Genomic DNA, 27,901 nt, shown 5'->3' with positions numbered 1-27,901 from the left:
GCGGGACCCAGGCAAGCGGAGGAAGAGCCGTGTCCCCAGCACCCGTATGGTGCCAGTCTTATCTGGGTGCCCACATGGTTGCTGGAGCCTGTTACAAGATAATCCATGGCTCTGATTAATACATCTCCACATGGAAACCCTCTTGGAGTCTGCCTTTAGCTGGCAGTCGCCTTCCCTGGGGCCCGTGGGATGGGGCCAGAAGTCCCTTCTCCATCCTGCAACAGAATCATTATTTTGGTTCCCATGATGCCCAGGGAATATACTAACCCAGAGCTTCCATCCCTCCCAGCCACCACCTCTGTGCCAGTGGACCCTGACAGCGGGGCTGACCCTCGGGGCGAAGCCTGGGGAGGGGGTGTGGGCAGCCGAGACCACGTGGGTGACAGACACCGGCCCCTGGCATGCTGGGCCGCCGAGCTGAGAGTCAGCAGCCGAGAGAACTGTAAAAGTTAAATCTTTCTGTTTATTTCAAGAAAGGACAAGGAAAGTGGACTTGGACATTTTATATGAAAACAGACAAACAGAAAATAGGACCAAATAGTTCATCACATTCATCTCAACACTGAAGTTTCAAGGCACCTACAAGAAGGAGGCCCAAGGGCGGTTCGCAGTGCACTTTGGTTTGTGTTGTTGTCGTGGTGGGTGTTTGTGTGTCTGGTGGTGAGGTTGGGAGGGAAGCAGGTGGGCCCGGGGCCAGGCCAAGTCAGCCAGCCAGGTGTCAGATGGCAGCAGGCAGCAGCAGGACTGGTCCCGTCACTCAGACCCCCGAGATTGCTTTGCCCTTCAGAGAAAAAGGAAGAAGACAAGGAGCAGGTGGCCAGATGGCCCCACTGGGCTGATTCTGCAGGTAGGAAAGGGCAGGGGCTCAAGGAAAGCCAGGGGTGCCCCTAGCAGGGGTCCCTCAGTTGGCAGAAGGGACCTTGTTCACAGCCCCGTCCTCCCCATGCCATTGGCTGGCCGGGCATCCACCTTCTGCAGCAGACCCTGCATTCACCAGGGTCTGGCTAAGGACCCCTCCCTGCTCTCTTCCTCCCCAGGCGCCAGGGATGGATTCTGCTGATACAGCGCTGGGTGGCCCCCGAGCGAGCGCTTTAGCACTCCACACCTCACCAGATACAGTAACCTTTGAACACTGGGAAGGGGAATTGCTGTTGGTGGCTGTTAAAAACATTTGCTCCGCAGGGCTTATGCGTGGGGTTTCTTCTAGTTTACTTTTCTCCTTTGCCTCTGCGTTCACACCCGCCTTGTGACATTCATAATTAGGGGGCGTCCGCTCCAGCCAGCAGAGGCGCACAACTGCACTGTCTCCCTGGCTCGCAGCCCTGCAGCTGTCTGTCCCCAACCTTCAACCCCATCTCCCCGCTCCTTTCCCTCTCAGATGGCAAACCTCTAAACACTGGGCGCTTCTGCTTCCTCCCCACGGCTCTCAGCATCTCTTCAGGAGCTGGATGCCAGGTGGGCGTCTCAGCTGAGGCCACTGGCCTGCAGGCAGGTGGTGTTCTGGGTCGGGTAAAAATATCTAAGCCAGTTTCAGAGTTTTGTGTGTCTTTCTCCTGGGTACACAGAACCTTTTGAAAACGGGACCAGCCAGAGGTGGTTGGTTTCTGGGACCCTCTGCAAGCATGTCCTTTGCACAGGGCAGGTGAGAGGCGCCCTGGACATTGGCTCCTGGGAGATGAGCAAGTGGCAGCCCCCTGTCTGCTGTGGCTTTGATCGTTGGCTCGTGTTGCATTTGTTTCCCTCCGTCTTGAGGAGAAAGCCTGTTAGTTCTTCCAGGTGGGCGGCTCGGGTGCAGGGACTCTCTCGGCAGAAGCGTCAGACACGGTGGGGGTGGGGCACCCAGCTCTCTGCCCCCCTGTCACCCACCTGAGGCTTGGCTCGGAGAGGGGGAACCAGGTCACCCCGGTTGGCGGCCAGATCTCGCCAAGTGGCTGGATTTCCCCATCAGGCTCACAGCTGGTGATCGCGGGTCCGAGGGAGGGTGGAGTGAGATGCTTCAGGGAGCAGGAGCCCCTCCTGGGGCCAGGCTGCCAGTGGGGTGGGTGCAGGATGAGAGGAAGGCCACTGCCAACACACCCGCCTGGGCCCTTTGCACTGAGCCCCAGGGACAAGCAAGGAGGGAGGAAGAGATGAGTGGCACCCCTGTGTGCCGTGCCCTGTGCTGGGCCTCAGTGACCCAGCGCGGAGGAGCGCAGGGACCTGGCATCTTGCCTGAGCGGCCGTCAACCCTGACTGCTGTAAAAGAGATTTAAGGGCGGTGACAGCAAAGACGTTCCTGCAAGGACTCTCCGGGCTTGGACTTTTGGGCCTTCAGGTGGGTGGGAGTGGGAAGGACACGGGCCATGGCACCGTAGTGGCTCCAATGGCCACAGTGCCTCAGGGACTGGCTTTGCCAGGAAGTGGGGGCCGGGTCAGCCCCCCACAGGACCCCCTGTGCCCTCAGTATGCCCACACTGCCCTCCCAGCACAAGTGGGAGGGGCAGTGACAGTGGTCTCAAAAAGCCCCTGGCCTGCCAGCCTCTCCAGCGGGGAGCAAGGCAGCAGCTGCCCACCCACCGGCTGAAGATCTGCCCCGGGCATGATGTCCCCAGGGGAGACGTGGGGAAAGGTGGGCTTTGCCCCTGCAGCATGGGAGGTGGGGTGGGGTCTTGGGCAATTCTGGAAATCATATTAACGTGAGAAAAATGGGCCTGACCCCAGTGATAATAGAATTTCCAAAACTAGAGAAAAACAGTGTGTTAAAAATGCAAAGGGAGGGAGGAAGTAAAGGGAGGGAGAATGAAGAGCCAAGGGAATCTTCTTGATTGTTTTTAAAGAAGCAAATGTGGATATTTCAGGCAACTACTTGGAACATTTCAAAAGAAATGGTAAATGCTTAAAAATGTAGAGTGAAAAGTGCCCCAGGCTGCCGTCAACCTGGCTGGGACGGGTGCATTGAGCCGGCAGCCGTGAGCGTGCTGTTGGGAGAACAGCCAGTGGGATGATAGTGGGAGCTCAGGGGGGCACGGGTTCTGGCACTGAAGATGGCCAGGAGGCGGCCTGGGACGGGGAGCTGCAGTGCCTGGGAGGTGGCCCCCTAGCGGCCCCAAGAGAGCCAGCGCGGGTGGTGGGTCACCCTCTGTGCTCCCTGCCTGTCCAGACTCCTAGATGGGGCGGCGCGTGTCTGCACTTCCTCTCCCGGTGCCCCTTAGACACTGAGGATGGGGATTTTGCAGGCTGTCTGGTGGCAAAAGCGACTCTTTGACTGGGCTGGGTGGCCTGGCTGTGAGATAGCCCTGACCTGCGATTTTCAGGGGACACTGGTCGTTTTGAGCAATCTCTCGATATCTTCCTTAAAGGGTCCTCAGGGACGGTAAAGTGAGAGTGGGAACCAGGATCTTCTCAAAGAACCAGGCCTTGGCTTAGGCAGGAAAATATCTGCCACCTCCCCATCAAGTGCTTGAATGCGGCCAGTGACAAAGAGCTCACTGCCTGATTCTTTTTGCTGGGCCAGATTTCTCTTTCCTGACTTCAGTTTTCCCTTTACCGTTGGCCCCATTTCCCTTTCACTGGCTGCAGGGAATGGATCAGAGACAGACCCACCCTGGAACAGAAAGGAAGCAGAAGGACTCATGGCTTTAGAGTCCTACTCACGAAGGGACTAGCCCGGCCACTTCCCCTAGCTTTTCACCCCGAAGGCAGATGGAATCTGGAGGGCAGGGGCAGAGTCTCTGCCTGGGGGCCAGGGCAGCTTCTGAGTGACCTGTGTGGGCCACGTAACACCCCCACCTCGTCCCAGGGGCTGCGCACGGCACTCGATGGAGGCAGGACTGCTTCCCCCCCGCCGCCCCACCCCGAGCTCGAGCCCAGGCTCTGTCCAACCGACATATCCGGAGCCAGCGCTGGGGCACGCGTGGTGTCAGCCTTCAGAGACCCCAGCTCCCCACCAGCCAGGCCCAGAAAAATCCCTGCTTTGCCTTTGGCCACTGGGGGCAGGTTCAAAAAATGCGAAAAATCCCCTTTTCCTTTCACCTCCAAGGAGTTTAATCTCTCCTAATCAATTTAGCAGACTCGCTTGCTTGTAAACGGTAATGATTTTCATTTTTGAGCCTTTTTATCCTCCTTAAGAAAAAAGATGCCTCCTCTGTCTGCATTCTAGAAGGCCTGTGCAGGGCTGTGAATTGCTTGTTAGCATTCACCCTGGCGCAGATCCAGAGCCAGGCATCCACTGCTTGTCACCTGCACTGATCTGAGTGATGGGGAACATGGGCACAGGGGACACCCCCAGCTGACCCCACCTGAGCCCTGGCCCTGAGAGTGTGGTCTGGCCCTTGGGACTCAGGCTGCCATGCGCCCCGAGGCCCCTCCTTCCAGAAAATGCCCCAGCTCCCTCCTGGTTGCCTTCCCAACTCCATTGCTCCCTGTCTGCCGCATCCAATTTTCCTTGTTGTATTTTTCATAAGTGCGAGGCTCAGAAGCCCCGTCCTCCCTGGCACGTTCAGCAGGAAGCAGATTTCTGGAGTGGGTTGGCTTTGGGACTTGAGCTGCCATTGGAGGGAGGTGGCGGTGTCCTCCCCTTGCTCCACAGCTCTGAGGGGGTGAAGGAGGGAGGCTCAGATGCAGTCCTGGCACGTTGCCCAGTCAGCCCCCTCAGACCCCCAGGATCCCTCACCTGGCCTGTCACTCTCACTCTGGGCCTCCGTCACCTGCCTTGGGCCAACCAGAACCTTCCAGAATCAGCAGATGGTGGGGAGCCCCCATGTGGCTTCTGGAGCCCCCATCTTTTCTGGGTGAAGCTAGACCCAGCCTCAGCCCACCCCTACATTACAGAAGGGGAAACAGAGGCAGAGGCTGTGGATTCGCAAAACCTGCTTTCCCTGCATCTCCCTGGAAGCTCTCCCTGACCTTTCGCACTCTACTCTTTTCTGGGGCTGGTGGGCTTCCCTGGACCCCTAGGGGAGCGGGGAGGAGGCCCGGTGCCCATCGAGGAAGGAAGAGGCACAGGCAGGCGTAAGCTTTGGACTTTGGGTGGGGAAGCCTGGGTCCCCCAGCCACTGTCACCTCCCCTGCCAGCGTCACCCAGAGTGGGTAGGAGCCGGTGCCCCAGCTCTGACCCCCAAACCCCAGAGGCCCCCTAGTCAGCCATGCAGCCGCCATGTTAATGGGAGGTGGTCCAGGAAGCAGGAGCCAATTTAGAGAAGATGGAGGCTTCTGTGGGAGGCCGCAGGAAGAGGGAAGGAGAAAAGGGAAGAAAAGAAGCTTTTGATGCACATCATGTCTGCGGAATTGAGTATGACTAATTAATAGATTTTATTCTTAGTAATCTCTTAAGCATTCCATACGTTGGGCCCCACGCCTGAGCTGAGCTTACAAGAGGCCTCATTCGCAAAATGCAAATGACTCGCCTGGCCCTGCTGCCTTCTTTCCTTTTTTTTTTTTTTTTCAGGGGAAATTTAAAGGAAAATTGCCATGTAATAGAAAAGAGATTCCAATCACTACATCTAATTACCACAAAGGGTAAACCACTTAACCAAAGAAGTGTCATGAGTTTTTTTTTTAACTTGAAACCTGCCTTAAATGCCACAAAATACACTCATCAACGCTGAGGTCAATGAGGTCGTTCTGGCTAGTTAGAGGCTGCAAGGGTCAGGTTGGCCGCCCACAGGAGGGAGATTCTAGACAGAAGTGGTGGCCCAAGCCCTGTGTCCTCACGTGCTTCTAGGGGGTGGAGGAGGCTGGGTGCCCTGGAACATCCTTTCTCATTATGTTGCATGGCTGGCTCAGAGGGCCTGGACCAGGAAGGGATAGGGTTTCAGAGTGGACCTGTCTTCAGGCCCCATCCCTGGCTTGGGGGGCCATGAGACAGCAGACATTTGGAGGCTTGTTCTTAGAAAGGATGCTGGAAAGATGTTGGGATGCTGAGGGCAGAGAAGATGAGAGGGGGGGCCCCCGGGCCCTGGCTGGGCTGAGTCTCCACTGTCTTCAGCACTTATGCCGGCAGGAGGATGCCTGCAGCAAGGCAGGCAGGGCCCGGGTTCCCCCTGGTGTGAGGTGGGGCCCAAGCCCCATTAGTGCAAGAGGCGGGAGCAGGAGACTGATGTGTCCTCAGGCCCAGGCCTGCCTGGGCCTGCTTTGTGCTACAGGGCAGGAAAGTTCATCACCCAGGCCTGGCCTGGAGGGCGCTGCTGGCACAGGCAGGCTCTCAGAGCTGCAAGGTCTCCCCTGTAGCCCTCCCTGTACAGGGCCACCTGCTGTTCCCCAAATGCCTTCTTAGCCTCTAAGGGGATGATCTGACCTCCCGCCTGGCTCTGGGAGAAGAGAAAGGAGGATGAAGAGTGAGAGCAGGGGACCAAGCATGTTGGCAGCAGGGGTTGGGGGTTGGAAGTGGGGAGGCTGGGACCAATTTTCCTGGAACGCTGGCCAAAGACAGGGGTGGTGCCTTGGGGAGGAAACTGCATTTCAGAACCAGCAGAGACCTTGAACTTCTGACCCCCAGCCAGTGCCCCACACCCTCGTGCACCCTCTCCTCCTGGACACTGCTAGCGAGGCCCCTCTGCTCCTCCCTGAGCCGCGGGGAATGCGCCTGTGTCTGGGGGTGCCAAAGGGAGGGCGAACTTTACACGGATGTGACCTTTACACGGTCCCAGCCTTGGAAACATGGTCCCAGCCTTGGAAACATTTCTCTCCTGACCTCATTGTATGAGAAAATGCTTCAGGTGGGAAAAGGGAAAAAGCTTGAGTCTAGAATGAAATGTGTCCATGACCCTCGGCCTCTCTCTGGAGCTGGGGATTGGGGTTCCCCCCTTGGTGAGACCATCCATCCAGCCTGGCAATGAGAGCCGCGCCTCTTCTCCACCTCGCTCACGTGGTTGTTGTGTCCATTTCTTTCAAGCCCAGCCTCTTCCCTGAGGGGCCAGCAGCATCTTTTCAGGTCCAGCAGATGTCTGGACCCCGGGCCTGTCACAGCAGCCCTGTGACTGCCGTTCATCTTTCTCTTCCTGTCTTTGGCTTTTGTCAAAGCAGCCAAGGCCTTTTGAAAACACCACGGCCAGGAGCTGGACCCCTCCCATCCTCCCTGCCCTCAGAACAGCATCTCCCCTTTGACATCGCCCTTCCTGGGCGCAGGACAACTGGCACCTTGACAGATGGTGACCCGAGTTCCCCGAGTGCTGGAATGTGGGAGATATCAGAACCCCAGGCACCACTCCTCTCTTCTTTCCAGATTTGCTGTCATTATTTCATCATCGTTTTAATCTCATGGCTCGCCAAACAGCACTGTCAGTTGATAAATGATGGCAACATTGATTCCAGAGGGAGGAAAAAAAAAATCTTAACTCTTCTGAGGGCTCCAGTCACTACCCGTTTGGAGGCTGGCGTTTTTAGAGGGATCTGGTCTTCCCTCTTAAGAGCAGCATCCCAGGGGTGGGCACAGTGGGGTGTTCTGCATTCTGGGGTTGGGGGGCATGCTGTCTCCTAGGGCTTTTCTGAGAATTTTCATGTCTTTTTCTGGGCTTTGTTTGAGCAGCCATGGAAACCATTAGGTCTAATCAGCTGATATTTAAAAAAAAAAAAAAAGTCTCTGCACCAATTACCTGTCTCTGGAGGAAGCACATTGCACAGAGTAAATGCTCAGGAAGTAGCTGTTGAGGTGATTGCATCTGTGGGGGTGTAGGGGGAGAGAGATGAGGACACTGGAAGTCAAAGAAAGCTCTTCTCTATATCAGAAAGGAGCTTGGCCCAGCTCTGGCCAACCTGAGATAGGACTGACTGAACTGAAAACACCCCTTGCCCAGGGTCTCCCCAGCCACCCAGCCGGGACAGACATGCCTCCGCCCTTAGGAACAGCATTATCCCCCACCCCACTCCCATCCCCAACACACTTTGTCTACTTACTCAATGATTTCTAGGAGAAAGCAACATTTTCGTGACTCTATTGTCTCAAGAAATTGTACGAACTGACCCAAGAAGTACGGTAAGGGCTGTATATGTGGCTCTATCTACCCATCTATAGATAGAGACACGACATAAAGATAAACAGGTAGATAGATGCACCTCCAAGCCCTGGAAAAGCCACAGCTTCCATGGTGCTTCCATGGACTATGGTGCATGGAATTGAGGAGGGCTTCAGTATAGGAAAAAGAAAGTTTGTTTTTTAATCAACTACATCGTTGTTCAAAGAATGCAGTGAAAGACGCGCTATTTCTGCAAATCTGTAAGGGAAATGGCATGGAAAGAACCAGGGAAGAGATTTCAGGACAATATCTCCACAGCAAAACATCTTTTCTTCCCCTCTCCTTTGTGAGGAGCCTGAAAACCTTCCATCATGTCGTCTCCAGTGAGCAGCCGGCAGTGAGAGCTGCACGGGGGCTGCGCGTGTTGGCTGCTTCTCTAATGGCTCCTTTGTGACGGCCCTGCACAGAGCATGAGGCATACACAGACGGTGCACAGGTAGCATCTTTCCAGTTCAGGAAAAATAAAAGCCCCGACCCAACCCTTCCTGCGATATTATTTTTAGTCTTTTCCTCCCCACCTGGCATAATTTGGTATAAATTATGTCTTCATCAATGTCAAATCCCCCTCCTGCCTTCTATTCCTTAAAAAAAATTATTTTTTTCACTGTTGTGTTCTACAAAATTGTCAGCCCTCCCCAAACTCTGCTTTCTGATGGGAAAGTCATTGTGGAATTTCTTTTCCTTGTTCTGTCAGATGGCAGCAGGCTGGTCAAAGCCACACAGTCGCCACACCAGGAGGAGGCAGGAGCCGAGTGCTGGCATCATGTGTAGGAGTAGTCTATGTCGGGGATGCCACCGTCCCGGTAGCCCCGCGTGGTGCCGTAGCCGATGGTGTGCGTGCCCTTGCAGAGGCTGCTGCCGTTGGAGGGGAAGATGGTGTGGACCACGTATTCCTCTTTGCTGTGGTAAGGGTTGATGGGCAGCATCTGCAGCCCGGGGCCGCGGATTTCCAGGATGGAGTTATCCTTCTTGGTCCCCGACTCCATATAGTCGTCCTTTTTCCGGTTGCCCCGGTTGTAGGCCCGCTCCCGGGTCAGCAGCTCGCTGGCCCGGTGCACGTACCAGCAGATGGCCCCCAGGACCAGGAAGAGGAAGACGAGGGCCACGGCGCCACCGATGATGCCCGCCAGGGGCAGGCCCGCCATGGGGTCGGCGTTCTGCTCCTGGTTGAGTGTGGTGGTGGGGCCGTAGCTGTCGGCCGTCTCCGCCTTGGCGCACACGGGCGTCTCGTCGGCCACATAGGTGTTGCCGGTCTCCATGGTGACCATGCAGATGATATAGGTGGACTTGGGCTCCAGGGCCGTCAGCAGGTACTCTGTCTTGTCCCCCTGCACCAGAGTCTCCGTGATGGAGCCCACGGCTGGGCTGTGGCCCAGGCGCAGCCAGCTGAGCCGGAAAGAGGAGGCGGGGAGCGTGGCCTTCCACGTGATGCGGATGGAGTCCGCCGTCAGGGGCTTCACGTGGATGACCAGGGTCTTGGCACTGTCGCCCGTGGCCATGGGGTAGTCGAGGCTGGAGTCAGGGAGGCGCAGCCCCGGCCTCTTAGCCTTGAGGGTGAAGAGCGAGCCCTGGGGCGTGGTGACAGAGGCGCGGTCACTGGCCGTGGTCTTGGCAGCGGCGTTGGCCGCTCCGCCCTGCACCCCCGCCTCGAAACATTCGTCCATCTCGCTGGTGATGTCCTTGATGGCCATGCCCCGGACCTTCTCGGGGCCCTGGCACATGAGGCCTCGCACGTTGACCACGGCCGCCCGTGCCTTCACCCAGTCCCGCAGCCACAGGAGGTTACAGCCGCAGAACCAGGGGTTGTTCCGGAGCAGCAGCTGGGCCAGGTTCTGCAGGTCATCGAACAGGCCGCGGGGCAGCGTGGTCAGGTTGTTGTTGGACAGGTCCAGGCGCTCCAGCTCACGCATCTTGGCCAGCGTGTTGTAGGGCACGTGGCTGATGGCGTTGTCCTGCAGGTAGAGCTTCTGCAGGCGGGCGCTGGGCAGGTTGAGGGGCGGGGCGGCCAGCGAGTTGCGCACCAGCGAGAGCTCGGTCAGGTTCTGCAGGCGGCTGAAGGTGTCGTCGGCGATGCGCTGGTTGGCCAGCAGGTTGCCATCTAGCACCAGGCGCCGCAGGCTGCTGAGGCCCTTGAAGGCGTGCAGTGGGATGGTGGAGATACGGTTGTCATCCAGCCGCAGCTCCTCCAGCGTGCGGGGCAGCCCCGAGGGGATGCTGCTCAGGTGGTTCCTGCTCAGGAAGAGCAGCTTGAGCTGCTTGCTGTCGGCGAAGGCGTCCTCCTCTATGCTGACGGTGGACACGGAGTTGTCATCCAGGTGCAGCTTCTCCAGCAGCGGGATGCGGGCCAGCGAGTCCCGGGCGATGGTGCGCACGTTGTTGTCCTGCAGGTGCAGCTCCCGCAGGGAGCGGGGCAGGTTGACAGGGAACTCGTCCAGGTCGTTCTCGTATAGGTAGATGACCTGCACGTTAACCTTGGTCTTGAGGTCCTGGGGGATGCCGGCATTGTTGATCTGGTTGTTCTGCAGGTAGAGGGTGGTGGCGTCGTCGGGGATGTCGGCGGGGATGGAGGTGAGCCCCCGGTCGTTGCAGTAGATGAAGCCGTTGTCGCAGCGGCACACGGAGGGGCACGTGGTGCTGTCGATGACCTCCGTCAGGAAGGCGATGAGCCCATAGCAGAGGAAAAGCCAGTCCCGCAGGTCCATGGTGGCTGTGGTCATCACGACGGTGGCCGTGACGGTGGCGGTGGGCGTGGTGGTGGCGGTGGCCGTGGGGTGTGCCACCACCATGGTGGACGGCTGGGGGAGCCGGGCCCCACTTGACTTGCAGCCTCTACACCTGCAAGGAGCACAAGACATGTGCGGTGAGAGCGAGTCGGGTGTCCACCCACCTGCCGCTGAGGGGTGGCTGCAGTCGAGGCCACGGGGCAGAGGTCAGACCTCGAGGTGCATGCCCCGTGGCCCTTCCAAATGTCAAGTTTACATCACAGGTGATAGCTCGGGCTGAGGTCAGCCTCTAATGACATTGGCTACCGTTAATCTCAGCAGGAGCAAAGATGCTGCCCGTGAACAAGACAGACGTGGCCTTGGCCCTCCTGGACCGTGGCCGTGGGCCTCGTGACGTTAATTTACTGGGAGCCGGGCTGCAGTTTCAGTCTCTTCTTTCAAGATCCCACACTAAGCCAGTCTTTATGGCTGACGCTGAAAGTGCCTGCTCAGTGTTGATGGGATGGATTTAGAGCCACCATTTCTCATTGGAACAGGGATCTCGTATCCCTCTCTGGCTCGGAACCAGGGACTGAAGGGAAAGCTTGTTTCTGCGAGGCCTGTGAGCTCGAGGTGGGGGAGGGGCGTCACTAGAACCTGCAGAAAGAATCTGCCAGCGTCCTCACTGGCGAGCAGGGGAAAGTGGGGCGCTTCATCGTCTGGTGTTAAAACAACATGTCCTGTTTGCACTTGTGCATCTTATAGACAGAAGAATGAGGTGTCAACAGAACTGCTTTCCCATGGCTTTACAGAAATCTCTTTCTATCAGCGGTGCCCTTCCTACTGTGTTCCACGTAACGTGAGAACTTATTCCATACTTTGCCCCCTTCCTAAATCACGAAATTTTCAGCTATTTTGAAAAATATATATATCTGTTTTCTTGCATTTAAAGACAGGAAACAAATAAAAGGAGGGAGGGGTCCACACTCTGAGGGAATTGTCTGCAAGGTGTAATTTTGGTTTTCGCAAGTGGAAAAATTGCAGTGTAGATTTTTCTCATATTACGTTACTGTTCATAGTGGTAAAAAAATCAATTAAAGAGAAATTATCTTTCAACCTCAGTGGGGAAGTGGTGTTCATGCAGCCGGCAAAGGTCTGCTTTATAACTCCAAGTTCACAAACACTTTTCAGTGTGAGACACAATGGCCTCTGGGAGCCTGAGCTGAGGCCACAGCCTGGAGGGCAGCCCTGCTGTGCAGAGCAGAATTGGGAGCCACTCACTGAATGAGACGGTGGGGCCCTCACTCCCATGACCCAGGGACCCTGTGTCTCCATTTCTCAGCCACGTCAAACCCTTCTTCCTTCTGTCCCTCTCTATTCCTGGACTGCTCCTCTCCGTCTAGCAAACTGCTCGTCACCCTTCAGGACCATGCTCAAACGTCTCCTCCTCTGCTAGGTCTTCCTCATGCCATATAGAGCTTCCCTCTGCTCCATCCATCCATCTGTCCATCCATCCACCCACCTATCCCCCCGTCCACCTATTTACCCATCCATCTATCCATCCACCCAGCCATACATCTATCTACCCACTCATCCATCCATCCATCCATCCATCCATCATCCATTCATCCATCCATCCATCCATCCATCCATCCATCCACCCACCCATCCATCCACCCTCTCACCTATTTACCCATCTATCCATCCATCTACTCACCCATCCACCCACTCACCCATCCATCCATCCATCCATCCACCTACCCACTCACTTATCCATCCATGCATCTGTCCATCCAGCCATTCAACATGTCTTTATTGAGCACCTACCATGTGCCAACCTGTGTTCTAGCCACTTGGGATTCTATTCTGATGGGATAGTAGCTCACACTATAATAAAGGTCTCACCTAGAATTTTATGAATATTTAAGTCATTTAATCCTCCCAGCAAATGTCAGGTCAGTGCCCTTTTTATTCCCATTTAACAGATGAAAAAACTGAAACTCGGAGGTGTTAACTTGCTCGAGACCACTTGATAAGTGGTGAAGAAGAACCTAAGCCAGGATCTTGACCACTAGGCTTGTGGTGCTGCATCTCGTGCCCATCTCTGTGGGCTGCGGGTTGCACTATTTAGTGACTAGTGTTTTAAGGTCCCTGACTAAATTTCGGGTGCTCGAGGGCAGGGCCTGTGGGCTGTGTAGGCCTGGTGTGGCTTGCCATCAGTGACCACTCAAGGACAGAAGGGAGCCGGCTGAGGTGCCAGGCAAGGCGGGAATGCCTCTGCCCTGCTCCCTGCCAACCCCTCAACTCTTGCCCCATTTGCATTACAGGGGCCTTTGCCCAGGCTGCCGGCAGCTCCAAGGCCTTCTGGAGGGAGCTCAGGCTTTGCCCGTGGCTAACGCACTAACTCTGCTCAGGGCCTGTTAGCGGAATGAAGCTTTATCCATGAGGTGGACCGAAGGCAGGTGGAGGGCCAGCCGAGGACACCTGGCTGGAAGCAAGTGAGGGGGAGGGGGAGGGGTGCACGGGGTCTGCGCAAGGAGCCAGAGGGGGATGAGGTCCCGAGGGAAGCTGGGAGGAAGGGGGACTGGTGAGACTGTGACTGACACTCTGGGCCTCTGAAGCCAGCTCAAGCCCCCTCCCAGCCGCCGCAGCTGGCCTGAGGGGCTGAGGACATTTGCCTACTTACTCCTGATGCTTCTTTGGAGGTTGTCCTTAGTCTATGGGTCATGACCCCACTCACACCCCTGCCCCTTGGGACTTGGAGTTGGTCTTTGCTTCCCTCACATGTGTTCCCAGCTCTCAGTGGGTTTGGACAGGGATAAACCCAGGCATAAGGGGCAACCCTCTGGCCAGGCCCTGCCCAGCGCCCTCACAGGCACATGTTTGTATCTGCACCCACCTGTCACATACATACAGGTCCTCGGTCCCATTTTACAGTTGAGCAGCCTGAGGCTCAGAGAGGTGAGGGGCCCGTTCAAGGTCACAGCCAGCCCAGGTTTCCAGCTGCACATCTGTCCCTTCCTCTGCACAAAGCCAGAGCCATGAAGGTTATGGAGCCTGGAGGTCCTGTCTCAAGATGCTTATGAGCAAAGAGGCAGGGCCAGGGCAGGTCCTGGGGACAGGAAGCCTCAGGCCTGCTCAAGGCCACCTTGCCTCGGTCTCAGGGGTCAGGTCTGAGCCCAGGAGCACCTCTGCCCAGGCCCCCAGCATCTGGCCAGAGGACGCACACCCTCCTCTGAGTCCTGGCACAAGGGATGCTGTTGGCCCCTGGGCGCACAGATGCCGGAGCAGTGCCCTGAGCAGGGGGCGGACTTGTTAAGGCCAAAGACGAGGCCAGACCGCCTTCTCTGGCATGAACATCAGTTCCCAGTGCCCTCTCAGCTCATGGCCATAGCCCTCAGCCTCCAGAGGCCCCGGCATCATAATAGAGTCTAAATTACACCTTTCAGAGATGCCTGATGGATAACCAAGAAGCATTTGGGAGGCAGGAACCCAAGGCCTTTCTCTTCCCCTGTCTGCGGCCCTCATCCATCTTGGCTGAGTCTCCCCTGCCGCCCCCTTCCCCAAGGCCTCCCGATGCTGAGCCCTGGCTCCAGTAAGGCAGGGAGGGGCCTGGGGTGGGGAGGAAGACAGCGTGCCTTGCCTGAGGAGCCCTTAATTGCCCGGGTGCCACGAGGCCCTTTTATTCCCTTGTTTTGTGTTTGATGGTTTATGTGGCCATCAAATTAAACCCGGTAAATCGCCCGTCTTTTACGGGGTCACTTTTCATTGTTGCGAGAATCCCTCAGACTTCAGCATTTTGTGAGTTACGACCTGCCAGCTCCATGACTGACAGCCGGATCCTTGGTGTGCAATGGAAGTGGGGGAGAGGAGCAGTGAGATGGCTCAGACTAGAGGTATCCAGACCCCCACTAGCCGAGAGGTGACCTGGGGCGTCGTTCTTGGCATTTTCTATCAGTCGCTAGCTCCTGCCATCTAGGACAGAGACACCTGGGTTCGAGTACTGCCTCACCCTCTTCCAGGTGGTGAGATCTTGAGGAAGTTACTTGCCCTCTCTGAGCTTTAGTTTCCTTATCTATGAATGTAGTCATCAAGTTCCCCTTAGAGGGGAGCTCACTACTGAGCATTCAGTGAGGTAATACCTGCAAAGTACACCCTCGTAAGTGCATGAGGTTTAAAAGCTGCTGTAATTCTCTGACTGCTCCAGGCATACCGGTCTAGCCTCTGTGTTAACTGCTTGTCTCTTTCCTCTGCAATCCAGAGGCCCTTTCTTTACTCCCCTGCCCCTGCTGTGCCTCCAGGGTCGACTGGGAGGCTGTAGGCCAAGCTGCTTCCTGGCAGAGACTCCCTGTCATTGCTGTGATGCTGGGTCTCCCCAACCTCAAACTGTGCCTCCTCAGCCCTGTCCCCGCAAGCTAGGGTAGAAGCACTGACCCTAAGCCTGCTCTCCCTTGTGCTGCCTCTGGGCCTTTGCACGTGCTGTTCCTGTTTCTTGAACATCAACACACCTTCCCCACTCAAGCTTCGCCAGGCCAGCTTCTGCTCACCCCCCAGGCCTCAGCTTGGACGCCCCCTCCATGAAGCCTCCCAAGTTGTGTCTGGCTCTGCTTCCCATACCCACTTGACTGGTGATAGTCGGACATGAGTAATATCTGTAAATACCTGCCAACTGGATGGAGGTGCCTCCCTGTTGGAGACGCCTGGCCTCCTGGCACTCTGCCCCGTTGTCTTTCCCAAATCCCATCAAGCTGGGGCTGGGGGGGTCTTCTTGGGGAGTCAGAGTGAGGGCAGGGGGGCAGCTGCAGGACCCCAGGCCCAGCACAGGCCCTGGCACACTGGATAGGAGAGGGCATCTACCGCCACAGGCTCTAGGGAGTGGGGCACAGTTAGACATGATGCACCAGGGGCTGAGCAGGGGTGGGGGCACGTGGCAGGAGGGAGCTGGGCATCCCAGGCAGTAGAGGGAAGTCTGGATAGGCCTCTCCCTGCCTCCCAGTCCTGGCCTTCCTCCCCGTTTGCCAATGAAGGCAGCTCATGTGAGGCTGTCCTGATGCTGCGTCCCCCGAAGTGCCAGGTACAGTCTCCGTCCCCACTATGGGAATCAGAGAATTCCAGGTGGCACTGACCCCGAGAAGGAGGCGTGTAGACTAGAAGCGGGGAGAGGACACCAGGGCTAGGTTTGAATCTGACCTCACCAGTCCTCAGCTGTGTGACCTCCAGTGACGCTCTCTGGGCCTCAGTTTCCTCATCTGTAACGTGTTGCTGAGAACCCCACTCTTCTGGGAAGATGACAAGGGAGGGGTTGTGTGAAGTGCCTGGCACAGGCCTGGAGGTTTTGGAAAGAAGGGCTGCCCCACCCTGCCCTTGGGAGGGACCCCAAGGTCCTCCTATGACCCACTCAGGGCGGCCGCCCGCCTGTCTTGGCTGAACTTCAGAAAGAGGGAGGGCAGACACGAGTGGGCAAGGGGGCCACAGCTCAGAGAGAGGGAAGCCCCTCTCCCTCCCCCTTTCTGTGCACTCTCTCAGTCCCTCCCTTCAGCAAGAACAATTCATTGTGTTTTCCCTAAACCTTGCCAGGCCCTCGGGTCCTTACTGGCAGAGCAGGGCCCGAGGCAGGAGCGAGGTGTGCAGGGCAGACTGGGGGCGGAAGCAGTTTCTCAGCCCCAGAAGGACCCCTGCCCCACAGGAAGCAGTGACCTCCCCACCGGGCTGAGAGCTCCACCAGAGCAGGGTCACCTCCATACCTGTGATCGGTCCTCAGCAAACCTTTGTTTAAAGCAATGAGGGACCCCGCATTTTTCTCCTCCACCAGCTGACACTATCTCTCGGGGCTCAGCTACAAGCAACATGGAGGGAGGAGGGCCTAGAGGCAGGGGGGCCAGCCTCCACCTCCTGGTGCTCACGGAGGCCTGGGGAGAGCTCCCCTCTAGGAAGCCCCTTCCCTGAGAAGGCCTGCCTGGGATCAGTTCAGCTGCTCCACAAACCAAGAGTAGCCTTGGGTCTCAGGCCTTCATCTGTAAAATGGGACCATAAACGATCTACTGCCCTGGGTGCTGAGCAGAGGGCCTGCTGCAGGTCCAGGAGATGTGAACTGCAGGCAGGAGGGGGACTTGCAACTTTTGTGTGAGTGGGGCTTTTCTGAGCCCACCCTCGTTCAGGCAGAAGCCCTGGGCCTGCTCCTGCCCAGCCCAGTCTAGGCCCACTGGAGGCCCCTTCTTCAGGCAGGATGCCATGACCTCAAGACCCTTCCAACCATGTGTGGCACAACTTTGCTCCTGATCTCGGCTACTGGTGCCATTGAGAACTTGTAATGCATGGGGGAAGGGGGTGGGATTCTTTTAAAACCTAAAGTTAATTATTTTTCTAATTTCATGCCGCATGCATTATGCATCAGCTGTTGTTATCACTGGTGGTAATTACAGACAGGTACGCAAATCCACTAAAAATGTACCTGGAGTTCACCTCACTGCGTAGGCCGTCTGGGCTGTGCCGGGCGGCGGGATGTCCTGAACTTCAGAGAATGCAAATTGCTTTAAAAAACAAGACTTTAAAATTGTGTCTTAGGAGGTTAATTATATTGATAACAGTGTTCGATATTAAACTATTCAGGGCCAGGAGGGGTTGGGGGGGATGAAAGGAGACACATGTAATTTTGTTTCTTTCTTTCTCTGTATTATTTAATAAGATGTTCCTGCACCTATATTTCTGTCTGTCTGTGTGCATTTTTAGTAAAGCTGCCTAGACTGAGGCTTAATTCCTTCTGGGAAGGAAAAAGGAAAGGTCAGGTGTTTTTCAGAAGGTAGGAGGAGGGCCTAAGGGCTGTTATTCTGGGTGGGGGGCAGCCCAGAGAACAGGGCGGGGGCCCTAGCTCTGCACTGCTGGGTTTCTCAGCAGCCAGCGGGATCCTGACAGCCAGGGGCTGGGAGACGAGCCGGGTGATCAGGAAAGACCGGGAATGGTGATGCTTACTGATCATAAGACAGAGGCTTGGGTGGGGCTGGGGCTCCCCTAGGAGCTGTGTGGCATCCCCCACGTGCAGGCCCTGTTCTGGGGCGATCCTTCCCCTCCCCCAGTTGTTTATCACAAGTTGATTGTCCAGCCCTCCCACTAGGATGTAAACTTCTACAAGTCAGAATATGTTCTGTCTTGTTCACTGGCCTAGGATAGAGCCTGGCATCAGAGGTGTTCATAAACACCTGTTGCATGAATGTATGAATGAATGAATGAATGAATGAGGATGCCAAAAGGGAGGCCCCAGAATCTGAAAGCCAGGACAGGGCAGTGGGAGAGAAGAGGGAGGCTGGCCCTTTGTCAGCCCCACGCTGGGAGGTAATAATGACAGGTGCCCTCACCACGGCCTCCCAAAGAGGCAAAGGGATAGGTCTGAATTGTGCAGCAGGTGGTGGAGGAGCTGGACGGAAACCCAGGCTTTCCTTTCCCAGGTGTCTTACCTGCCCTCCTCAGCTGCCCGGTGGGGCCACCCCAGGCCCCGAGGGAGCAAACCCGGGGAAAACCCCTGGCTGTCTCCTCTCGTCTGCTCTGACATGGGGTGGCCAACCAGGCCCTGTCCGACTGCAGGTCTGCTTCCAGGCGCAGAGGCTGGCCCCACTTTCTTAGAGATGGTCCCTTCCCTCCCACCCCGCAGATATGCACAAGGGTGGAACTCACCCTCAGGACCCTGGAATCAGGGAGGTAGAGGACCCTGGAAAAACTGAGGCCCAGAGAGGAGAAGGGATGGCTCCAGGGCAGAGAGAACCCTCCAGCAGCCATGAACAGCCCTCTCCCTTGCCTACCTCCTCTGGCCCCGGCACTGAACTCTCAAACCCTTTCCCAGAGGGTTGGCATGGAGAGGATGACGGTGGACAGTATCCAACTCAAGCAGGATCTAATGGGCGCTGCCCACCAGCAGGTCTGCAGACCCCGCTAGCCCTGTGGGGTCAGTCCCACTAGTAGCAGTAGCTGGCAAAGCTGAGCACCTGCTGCATGCTCAACCCTGCACAAATGCCTCTCCTTTCCAGCTGGCCACAGCCCTGCGGAGCCTGTGTCCCCAGTGCACAAAGGGGAGCACACTCAGGGAGGGGAAGGGACGTCCCCAAGGTCACACTGCTCACAGCTGGAGGGCCAGGGTGCTAACCAACCTCTGTCTGGCCCCAGAGCCCAGTAAGTTGGTCTTTGTTTTCCTGCCTTGGGATGGAGGGAAGCTCAGCAGAGGCAGAGCCCAGCACCGAGCAGAGGCTCCATAAATATCTGGGGTGCAGGCCTGCTGCTGCCCGCCTCTGGCTTGGCCTCAGCCCCAGGCATTACCCACCAGTCTCTCCTAGGAGATGGGAGGAGAATAGGAGCAAGTGATGGGGCGGTAGGTAGGGATGGGGGAAGGGAGGCTGGCTGGGCAGGGGCCGAGCTCGGGCTCCAGCGAGCTCACGACGCCTCACGGCCCTGCTGCCGGGCTGGTGCGCCTTTATAATAAATAACAGTAAATAGCCGATCCGCAGGGCATCTTTCACGCTGGTGGCTAATAACACAGCTATTAATGCCCCCTCAGACGGCGTGCGTGCAGTGCGGCGCTGACAAATGTCCCAGGCCCTGGCGCCGTCATAAATCAGCCCCTCTCCTGGGGAAGAGCGCGTGGAATTGTCATCTTCCATCTTGGTAATGAATTGGGGCTTCCCTGCCCTGCCCAGGGCGCTGTGATAGAGGTGCCCTGGGGTTTCTGGGATTTGTGTTTGGGGAGGCATGAACCCTCCCTCCTGGCCTCTGGGAAGCCAGAAGAAGTAGGTCCCACACCCCCCACACCCCTAGCCAGACCACGCCACGCCACTGCTGCCGCCGCCTGCTGTGTGACCTTAGGGCAATAAACGCACATCTCTGGGCCCATCAAGCCACTCGCACCAACAAAAGGGCTGAACTGGAGGCCAGAGCAGATGATGCCTAAGGGCCGGCAGGTGCAAGGCCTTGGATGGTGGCTTTGGATCAACCCCACCCTGGGTTCTCCTGGCCAGGGCAGGGGAAGGCCTTGGATGGAGGGGACTTGTGGACCCTCTCCAGTTGGAGGGCAGCAGGTGCCATGGCCAGTGGCTAGTTCACCAAAGGTCCTGCCTCTCCAAGGCCTCACGGCTGCCCCCTCTGGTCAGAACTCAGAAGGACTCAAAGTGAGACCTCCCCCAAGGGGCAACGGCTGGGAGGGGCAGGAGTTTCCTCCAGGAAAGGTCACTCCCTTACATCCTGGGTCCACCCACCCTGGGGCAGAGCCCAGCAGCACAGGGGCCACCAGGTAGTAAAGGACCCCTCCCCTGGCAAGCAGATGCCACCAGTTGCTTCAGCTGCACGTGTGGGGTGGGCGGGGTGGAGCTGCAGACCTTCAACCCAGCCTGAAGAGGACAGGCCCCATCTGTCCTGTGCCCTCTCTGGGCACGAGGAGCCCCTGGGCCTTTCTGGGCCACCGGAGCCCATCTGCATCCGCCTTACCTCCTTCGCTGCAGCCTGGCAGCCCGCAGCTCTGGATGCTGCGCTGCCGTCGAGGTGGGCCTGGGCTGTGCTTACATTCCAGCCCACCAGCCTTGGCACTCAGGGTGCAGACCACAGACCTGGGGTGTTGGGTGGTGCTGGGGGTGCCCGGGGCTCAGGGAGGAGACCCTGTGCTTCGCTCTGCTGGGCTCCTCGTGTTCAGACGTGGCTGCGGGTCCGGAGCAGCACCTCCCGCGCCCTAGGCTGCCGGCACTGCTGGCTTCTCCTCCTGGAATGAGGGGTTTGCGTGAGGGGCCTGCAGGGGTGCCCCCCGAAGCCCCAGGGCTCCCGTGCGCGACCTGAGGGTGTTCTGGGCCCCTGCTCTCCAGGCATGCCCTAGGGCCGGGCGCCCATCCTTGGGGAGGGTGGCCTCCCCACCCTCTTTCAACTGCCGCCCTTTTGTCTGTTGGCCGCCACCTCTTCTGAAAGGCTTCTGCGTGGCTTTTACCCCTTTTTCTTTACCAAGTTTTGTTTTGTTTTGTTTTTAATCCCTTTAAGTCACTTGGCGGAATGGGCTCTGGTGCAGAGAGCGTTCTTGCGTGACAGAGCTGAGATGGAGTCACTCTCCAAAGAATCAGTATTCCTGCCACTCAGGCTGTGTCTCCGGGGGAAGGAGGGGGTCCATTACCCCGCTGAGGAGTTCAGATGTTCACCGCGGGGCTGGAGCTGCTGACATGCGCTGCCGAGCTGTCAGGCCCCACATGACCCTCTTTGGGAAGATGTTTGGGCGGGGCGGGTGGGGGGCACTCAGTCTTGCTTGGCTGCTCCTGTTTGTAGGAAGGCTTTCTTGCTGGGGAGGTGGAGGCACGGGTTATTCCCGCTTCAGCCCTGGTCTCGTCTGTCCAAAAAGGGGTCCTTCTCACCCACTCCCTGCCTCCTCACCTGCAAAAAGCAATACAAGTGCTTAAGCCCAGGGAAATTAGGAGCCGCACGGGGACCGGCAGCCTGGGCTGCAGCCCCCTCTCCTCGCATCCCTCAGGAACCTGTTTTCTTGAACGCCACTTTCCCATGATCTGGGATTTCTCCCCTCTCTTTCCAAATCCAGATAACAAACAGCCGGCCGTGCCAAGCACCCTTCCTCGCAGCTCCCTGCTTTCCCTTTTCCTGGGGCTGGGAGGACCGGGAAGGGAAAAATGAAGTTCTGAGAGCTCCCGGCTGTGCAGGGGCCGCCCGCCTGGCCCAGAGCTGGCTCTGCTTCCCCCAGCACCTGCTCCTCTTGCTAAATGTCATTCAAAGGATCCAACTGGGCCACCGTGGCCTCGGCTTCCAGAACAAGTGCTGCCTTTCCCCACCGTGGGAAGCAGGAGCATCAGGGAACTGGGGAAGCTGGATCCCTGGCCTCCCCACCAAGGCCAGGGTCAGTGCTTCACACCCCGGCTGCCCTCCACGGCCACCTTCCCCTTCCCCGGAGACCTGGGAGCAGGGTTGGCTGTTCCTCAGACTCCAAAACAGCCTGAGCTCTCTGGATCGCCTCTCATTAGCATGGCGTGTTGAAGGCCCACGGTGCCCCGGTGTCCATATTCCCCCTGCAGGAGCCCCTCTTTGGAAAAGGGCTTTTATTACACATCTGAGAGTGTTAGCTCTGGTTTGAAATTGGATCCAGATGGGCTCGGCTGCATCTGGGCACTTTCCTTTGTAGGGCCGAAGGTGGCAGATTTGAGAAATGCGTGTTGTCTGAGGCTGTCACGAATCAAAACAAGGATATTTAGGGTGCACGATATAACAAGTCTAGAGCACAGGCCGGGGGGTCACCACTCACTGGGCGCCCAGCCTTGCAGGGAGTGCGTGTAGGAAGAGGGGCAGGCGCTGGCCAGGTGGAGGGCAGGTGGAGGCTGATGGGTTGACGGGAGAAGTGGGGAGGTCTTGGGACAAGCTTCCCCAGGAGCAAGGAGGGTTAAGAAACGGCAAGGTTTAAGAGCTCACAGGACATCACCCCTGCATGGCCAGGGTCTGGCAAACACTCAAGGTGTGAGCAGGCAGGTGGGGTGCAGCTCCCTGGGAAGGGGCAGGTGGGGGTTAGACAGGAGGGAAGATGAGGACAGAGTCCCCACAGGAGAGGTGAATGCTGGGCTCCAGCACGGCTCTTATTGCTATTACACCCGCGTGATTTCATCCAATTATAAATTGTAATTTCTCTGTGAAAGGGAGAGGTGGAAAGCATCCAATGAGGTCATCTGCCTCCCTGGCCGGGGCAAGGAAATTGTTTTATACCTTGGAGGGTGGGGGCAGAGGCTGCTGGGCCTCCGTATTTAGAGAGGATGGTGGCAGTGTCCTCAGAGCCAAGGCTCCAGCTGGCCATGGCCGGCTGATCCCCCATTACAGAGCTCTGCTTTCGAAATTATGAATCCAGGAAGGCAGCTGCATCCTGCTGGCGTCAGGCCCTTCCCACAGCCCTCAGGATGAAGGCGACACTCCTATGGCAGCCTCTAAGGCCCCACAAGGCCTGGCCCTGCCTGACGCCCCCCCCGCCCCGCCCTGCCTCAACTCCCACCACCTCCCCCTAACTCCCCGAGTTGGCCCCTGCCCTTCCCCATGCTGTTCCCCCTCCTGCAAGTGTCCATCCAACATCACCCCTCAACCTCCTCTCTGTCTGCAGGGTTGCACAAACCGTGAGGGCAATGACATAATGTCTTGAAAGGAATTATCTTGCTGGTTCAAGGAAGAGACCACATCTGCTCACCTGAGGCTGATCCCCTAGTGCCTGAGTCAGTGCCTTGCACACAGTAGGTGCTTAATAAATGCACCCAGTGAACTCCCCACTCTGCTTTCTCATTTAGAAAATCAAGGGTTCAAGCAAGGCTCTCAGTGGGCCTGTCCAGCCTTGTGCATTCTGGGTGACCCTCCCCTGCATCCCCCTTCCCTGAGTGTGGTCCTCCTGGGAATCAGGCAGCACTGCACTGCCCAGGCCCCACTGAGGATATGGGCTCCTTGAGTGCTTCTGGGTGAGCGGGTGCCTCTCGGGTGTCTGGGGTGTGTGTGCTCCAAGGGCAGCCTGGCCACAGTGCTTGTGAGGTGAGAGCACTTTCCCCGCATGGGTGCATGATTATGATTGTTATAGCCACTTGCATGCGCTGGGCCCAGGAATACCTCCTAAATGAGCCCTTCTGGCACACACCTATCATCAGGGCCATGCAGTCCCCAGTGGGCACAATATTGGATCGAGTAAGCCTAGGCCACACAGTGCAAGCAAAGTCCTCCATCAAGTTGACCAAGGACAAAGTGAGTCTGCATGGTCCCAGGGTCTCAGTAAGCGGGAGCCGCTCCTTGGCCAGTTCTGGGCACTCTGACCACAGGACAGCCTCTGCTCACGCTCCTTGCCTCGGCCGTCCCCTGTTCCCATAGGTCTGGTCCCTGCATTCCAGTGCCAAAGAACAATTTTTTGGGTCAGCGTAATAAAAGCTTCCATCTGTAAGTACTTGAGATGCTTACACAATTTTACTTTTTGTTATAAATAACAACATCATAACTGTATTAAAAGAAATTTGAAAGGGGGGAAAGAAAGCCAAGTGCACAATCCCACCTCTCAGCACTCTCTGCATTTTGGCCGGATCTGTCTGCCTGTACATATACGCCATTTACAAGGGGACAATGTCCCTTATCCTTTTCCAGGTCATTTCTGCTTTGCCATTTCCCCTGAGCCTCGGGACAACCCAGCACAGCTGGCGGGGCAGGGAGGACTGTTCGCGCTGTGCAGGTGCAGCGACACTGAGAAGGGGGGAACTTGTCTAAGTTTGTATGACTCACATGACAGCCAGGACCTTGAACCCTGGGCCAGTTTCCTTCTCCCTGCAGGATGCCAAGTCTCAGTGCAACAGAAACACAAGGTGGCCCTTAGGCCCATGCACCCAGGGACCTTGGGTTTCTCCTGAGTCCCTGTCATGCAATTATCCATCCATTCATCCATCTTTCCATCCATCCATCAACCATCTATCTCTCCATCCATCCATCCATCTATCCATCTTTCCATCTGTCCATCTGTTTTTCCATCTCTACATCCATCTATCCATCTATCTGGCAAATGTGTATTGAGACCCATCACGCTCCCGCCACTGTGCAGGACACATGGACCTGAAGAGGAGCCCCTGTCCTCTAGGAGCTCATGGTCCAGTGGGGGAGGCCACTGGTTTGCAGAAGGCCACACTGTGAGACACACAGGGCATTAGCAGAGCCAAAAGCCACTCCTTGCCCAGCCTGGGTGTGTGTGTGTGGGGTGCCTGGATCACAGGGGGCTTTCTGGGGAAGGTGACACTGTGCTGTGGTTCTGGGGTCCTCTGGACTCCCACATCACAATAGTCACGTGGGTTCAATGGCAAGCTAGAGTGGTGCAGGTGTGGCCGGGGTCCCCGCATCCATCTTTCAGGGTGGCCACCCCAACTTTGGACCCCAGGGCCTCCACCTGAAGTGGAAACGCTCTGTAGCTTTACAGTTCCCACCTGGCTTGAAGATCAGTACTCACTGATATTAATTCCTATATTAGCAATTAGCCTTCCTGCTTCTTTCCAACCTATGGCTCTTTGGTATGGATTTTATGTGTGTGTCATTAATCAGGTTCCTGTATGCGCTGCTGGAAACCCAGGTGGGCTTTATGGCTGGTGACTTAGCCGAGTGGCGTTTTAAATGAACAACATGCCTGCCCCCCTCCCTGGGCAGAGCTGCCCCGTGGCAAAGAGGGCAGAGTTTAGATCATTGTAAGCAGGTCAAAGCTGGCTCGAGCTAGGAGACCCAGGGTGTTCTTTCATTTTAGACTTCCAGGCTGAGGTCAACATCTGTATCTGACCTCTAGAGATGAAAAGGCTCTTTGTGACTCAAACCTGGAGTTTGTTCCGTGGCTGCTGACTTCCTGCCGTGAGGACGGCCATCCACAGGGCCTGTCCCTTCTCCCGCATTGCAGTGTGTGGGTCACTCCTCGCTTGTGCCAGCGTGAACCCAGGTGCTGCCACAGTCATGTGCCCTCTCTCCGGGACGCAGAGGGCTGGGGGCCAGGGCCATGGGTCAGGGAGAGCTTTTCCTTTTGGGAGTGTGGACTGCTCCTGTAACAGAGTCAGCACGGTAGGGGTTTAGGCAGGAAGGGCGTTTCAGGCTGAGGGAACAGCATATGCAAAGGCTCAGAGGTGAGAGGGCTTGGTGCAGTGAGAAGGTTGGTGTCCCAAAGCTCTGAGTTAGTGGAGGGCAATGATCTAAGCTGAAGTGGGAGATGGGATTCTTGGGGAGAGTTTCAAATGCTCTGCTGAGGGGCCTGGTCTTCATTTTGAGGGCAGCGGGCAGCCAGCGAGGGTGCCCAGGAAGGAAGGGGCATGACCAGACTTTCGTGGAGAATTGGAGGTTACCAGGGCGCATGGGAGGGGACCAGTGAGAGGCTGGGACAATGTCCTCAGGAGGAGGGGTGGGGAGCAGGGGGGTTGAGGGGAAGGGGCTGACTTGGAGCCTCCCTGAAGACAAGCCCAGGAGCTGAGTGGGTTCCCTCCCCCTTCTCCTCCTCGCTGGAGGGTGGCTGAGGGTGGCTCCCGTGACCACATGAAGCAGCACCATGGGTGGCTGGCCCGCCGGGGGCTCCGAGCCTGCCCGAGGCGGGTGTTGGTCCTAGGTGCCCTGGGCAGGGCAGCAGGGAGGCCTCTGGAGGGGGCGTGCTGGAGGCTCCAGCTCCTCCCTCTGCATGTGATTCGGCCCCCCTGCCCCCTTCTCACTCGCTCTGGCCCCAAGGCTTGGCACGGCAGCATGGCACACGCACAGCATCGTGGGTGAGAAGGGGAGGAGGTGAGGGAGCCTGCATTCGGGCGTGAACCCTCCCAGCCTCCACTCTACTAATTAAACCATTTCCTGACAAAACCCAGACTTTCAGGGATGGGTGTGCAAGCGTGTGAGCCGGCGGGCAGTGCCCAGAGCAGAGAAGCCGCCGGCTCCAGGGTCCCAGGCTCTTCCAGGCCTGGCTGTACCAGTTTAGGGTGCTGCCCCCACAATGTGGCCGAGCAGTGGGCACCTAGAAAGGCCGTCAAGTGGGCACTGTCATCCCTGGGCAGCGGTGAGACAGAAGAGCGGGCAGGTGTCTGCAGAGGCCTCCCACACCTGGAGTGGTCTCGTGCCTTTGAAATCTCCTCTGAGCCAGCGGGCGGCGGGAGGGACTCGGTGCCGTGGGAGCTGCGAGAGCGGGCGAGGGCGCGGGCTGGCCAAGGGCGCTGGCACTCAGCTGGGCTCATGACCACTGCTCTCAGCCCAAGGGCGGGAAGGCCCTTGAGGGGGCTGCAGGTGGTCCTGCTGTTCGGGAGGGGCGGAGGAGGGCGAGGGCACAAGGACCTCCAAGGCCTGCCCCTCTGCCCGTGTAGAGGGACGCAGCGGTGGGGCCAGCCTGTGCACGACACGGGGCATTTGTGGCCTTTGCCCGCTGCCCACGGCTCCCAGGAAGGGGCTGCCTGCTGGCCAGGTCTACCCCGCAGGGCTTGTCGTAACCGGCTGTGTCCAGCCCGTGGGAGCCCGGGGAGGACGAGTCTGGCGTAGCGGCAGCGAAGGCCAGGCCTTTCTCAGGAAATTGGCCTCCTTTGCCGACAGAACAGTGGCCGTGCGTTCCCCACCGCACCCCACCGTGAGCTGTTAGCCGGGTCGGCCCTCAGTGGATGCAGGTGGTGGGAGCCCCAGGCAGAAGACCTGGTCCCCTCCCGGCCACCAGCCTCTGCGTGCTTTTACCCGGGCCCCCTGGCCACCTTGGCCACAAGATGGGCCCTGCGGAGTCTACATGCCATAACTCTCGAGCAGATGTTTGAAGCAGGACTTTGCTGGTGTGTCTGGTAGGCTTGGGGTCATGGGGGTCACGGTCAGCAGCCTCCCAGGGAGCAGGATGAGGAGCTTTCAGAACCCAGGCTCTGCTCGTGGGGGCTTAGCTCCCCTCGTCCACAGCCCCTTCCCTCAGCCCCCTCCCCAGCCTCAGATTCCTTCAGAAACCCTACACCCTATGGGCACAGGCAGGTGCTCGGGGTTTAGCATGCACCCGGGGACCTCAGCACCCCTCCAGCTGCTGCATTCAAAATGCCACTCCTCCTTAGACCTCCACCACTGACCACACGCAAAGCCATGAGCTGGGGATTCCAGGGCACGCACCACCTACATCCTCCAAGTTACTCAGGTGCAGCTGGTGGAAGCTGCCTTTTCTTCCAGAAGTATCTACTTCCCTCTCGACAGCTGTGCCGACCCCCAGCCCCCAGGGACAGGCGCCCTCTCGCCTGGCTCCCCCTCGCCTGGCTCCCCGGCTCTTCAGATGCCCTGCACCAGCAGAAGCCTGTGCCAAGGGATTTTCGCCTCTGCGTTGGAAATCTCTCGCCCCTCCCCTCCTTCCCGTAAACTCACTCTCCAGCTGGGAGCAACGCGTGCGCCCAGGCCAGGCGGCCAGGCTTTGTTAATATTTACAGCGAGTGGCTCAGGAAGCTATTAGCTTCCTTTTCTTGTTGTTAATTGAAAGAGGAGAAAATGGTTGTAACACTTCAAAAGGACTTAAAGTGCAGCCTGAGAGACCAGCTGAATTGGGAGGAAGGGAAAAGGGAGAGACTATTTTAAATAAAGAAAGGAAGCCCACACCCCACGCGAGGGTGGACTGATGTTCCTTTCCGGCTCTGCAGCCGCTTGGCTTTCCTCTGAGGTTTCCTCATTGCCACTCATAGTATATTTTCCTTTTCATTTGGGAATCTGCCTTAAGGATGGAAAGAGGAAGAAAAAGGA

At 57.4% G+C, this 27,901-nt stretch overlaps 2 protein-coding genes across 11 annotated transcripts in view; one reads left to right on the top strand and one right to left on the bottom strand.

The window, feature by feature from the left end:
- MACROD1 (mono-ADP ribosylhydrolase 1) overlaps window positions 1–27,901 on the top strand; it is a 153,589-nt gene that overhangs the window by 32,961 nt on the left and 92,727 nt on the right. The window lies entirely within an intron of this gene.
- The window catches only part of FLRT1 (fibronectin leucine rich transmembrane protein 1), an 84,578-nt gene continuing 57,120 nt past the window's right edge, over window positions 444–27,901 (bottom strand). For 2 of the 7 annotated variants that reach the window (XM_082409574.1, XM_082409573.1), the window contains 3 exons: window positions 25,009–25,227; window positions 20,159–21,079; window positions 444–10,826 (listed from right to left, as the gene is read on the bottom strand). In XM_082409574.1, coding sequence (XP_082265700.1) covers window positions 8,753–10,777 — 2,025 coding nt within the window. In that variant the 5' untranslated portion in view covers window positions 10,778–10,826; window positions 20,159–21,079; window positions 25,009–25,227 and the 3' untranslated portion in view covers window positions 444–8,752. Of the gene's footprint in view, window positions 10,827–13,592; window positions 15,439–20,158; window positions 21,080–21,180; window positions 22,652–25,008; window positions 25,228–27,901 lie in introns of those variants that run through there. The other 5 variants (XM_082409572.1, XM_082409575.1, XM_082409577.1 and 2 more) reach the window with 4 other exon arrangements.

The sequence above is a fragment of the Balaenoptera physalus genome (genome assembly GCF_965194825.1).
Source record: "Balaenoptera physalus genome assembly, chromosome: 10".
Taxonomy (NCBI): Eukaryota; Metazoa; Chordata; class Mammalia; order Artiodactyla; family Balaenopteridae; genus Balaenoptera; species Balaenoptera physalus.
This window is presented reverse-complemented; position numbering and strand designations above follow the sequence as displayed.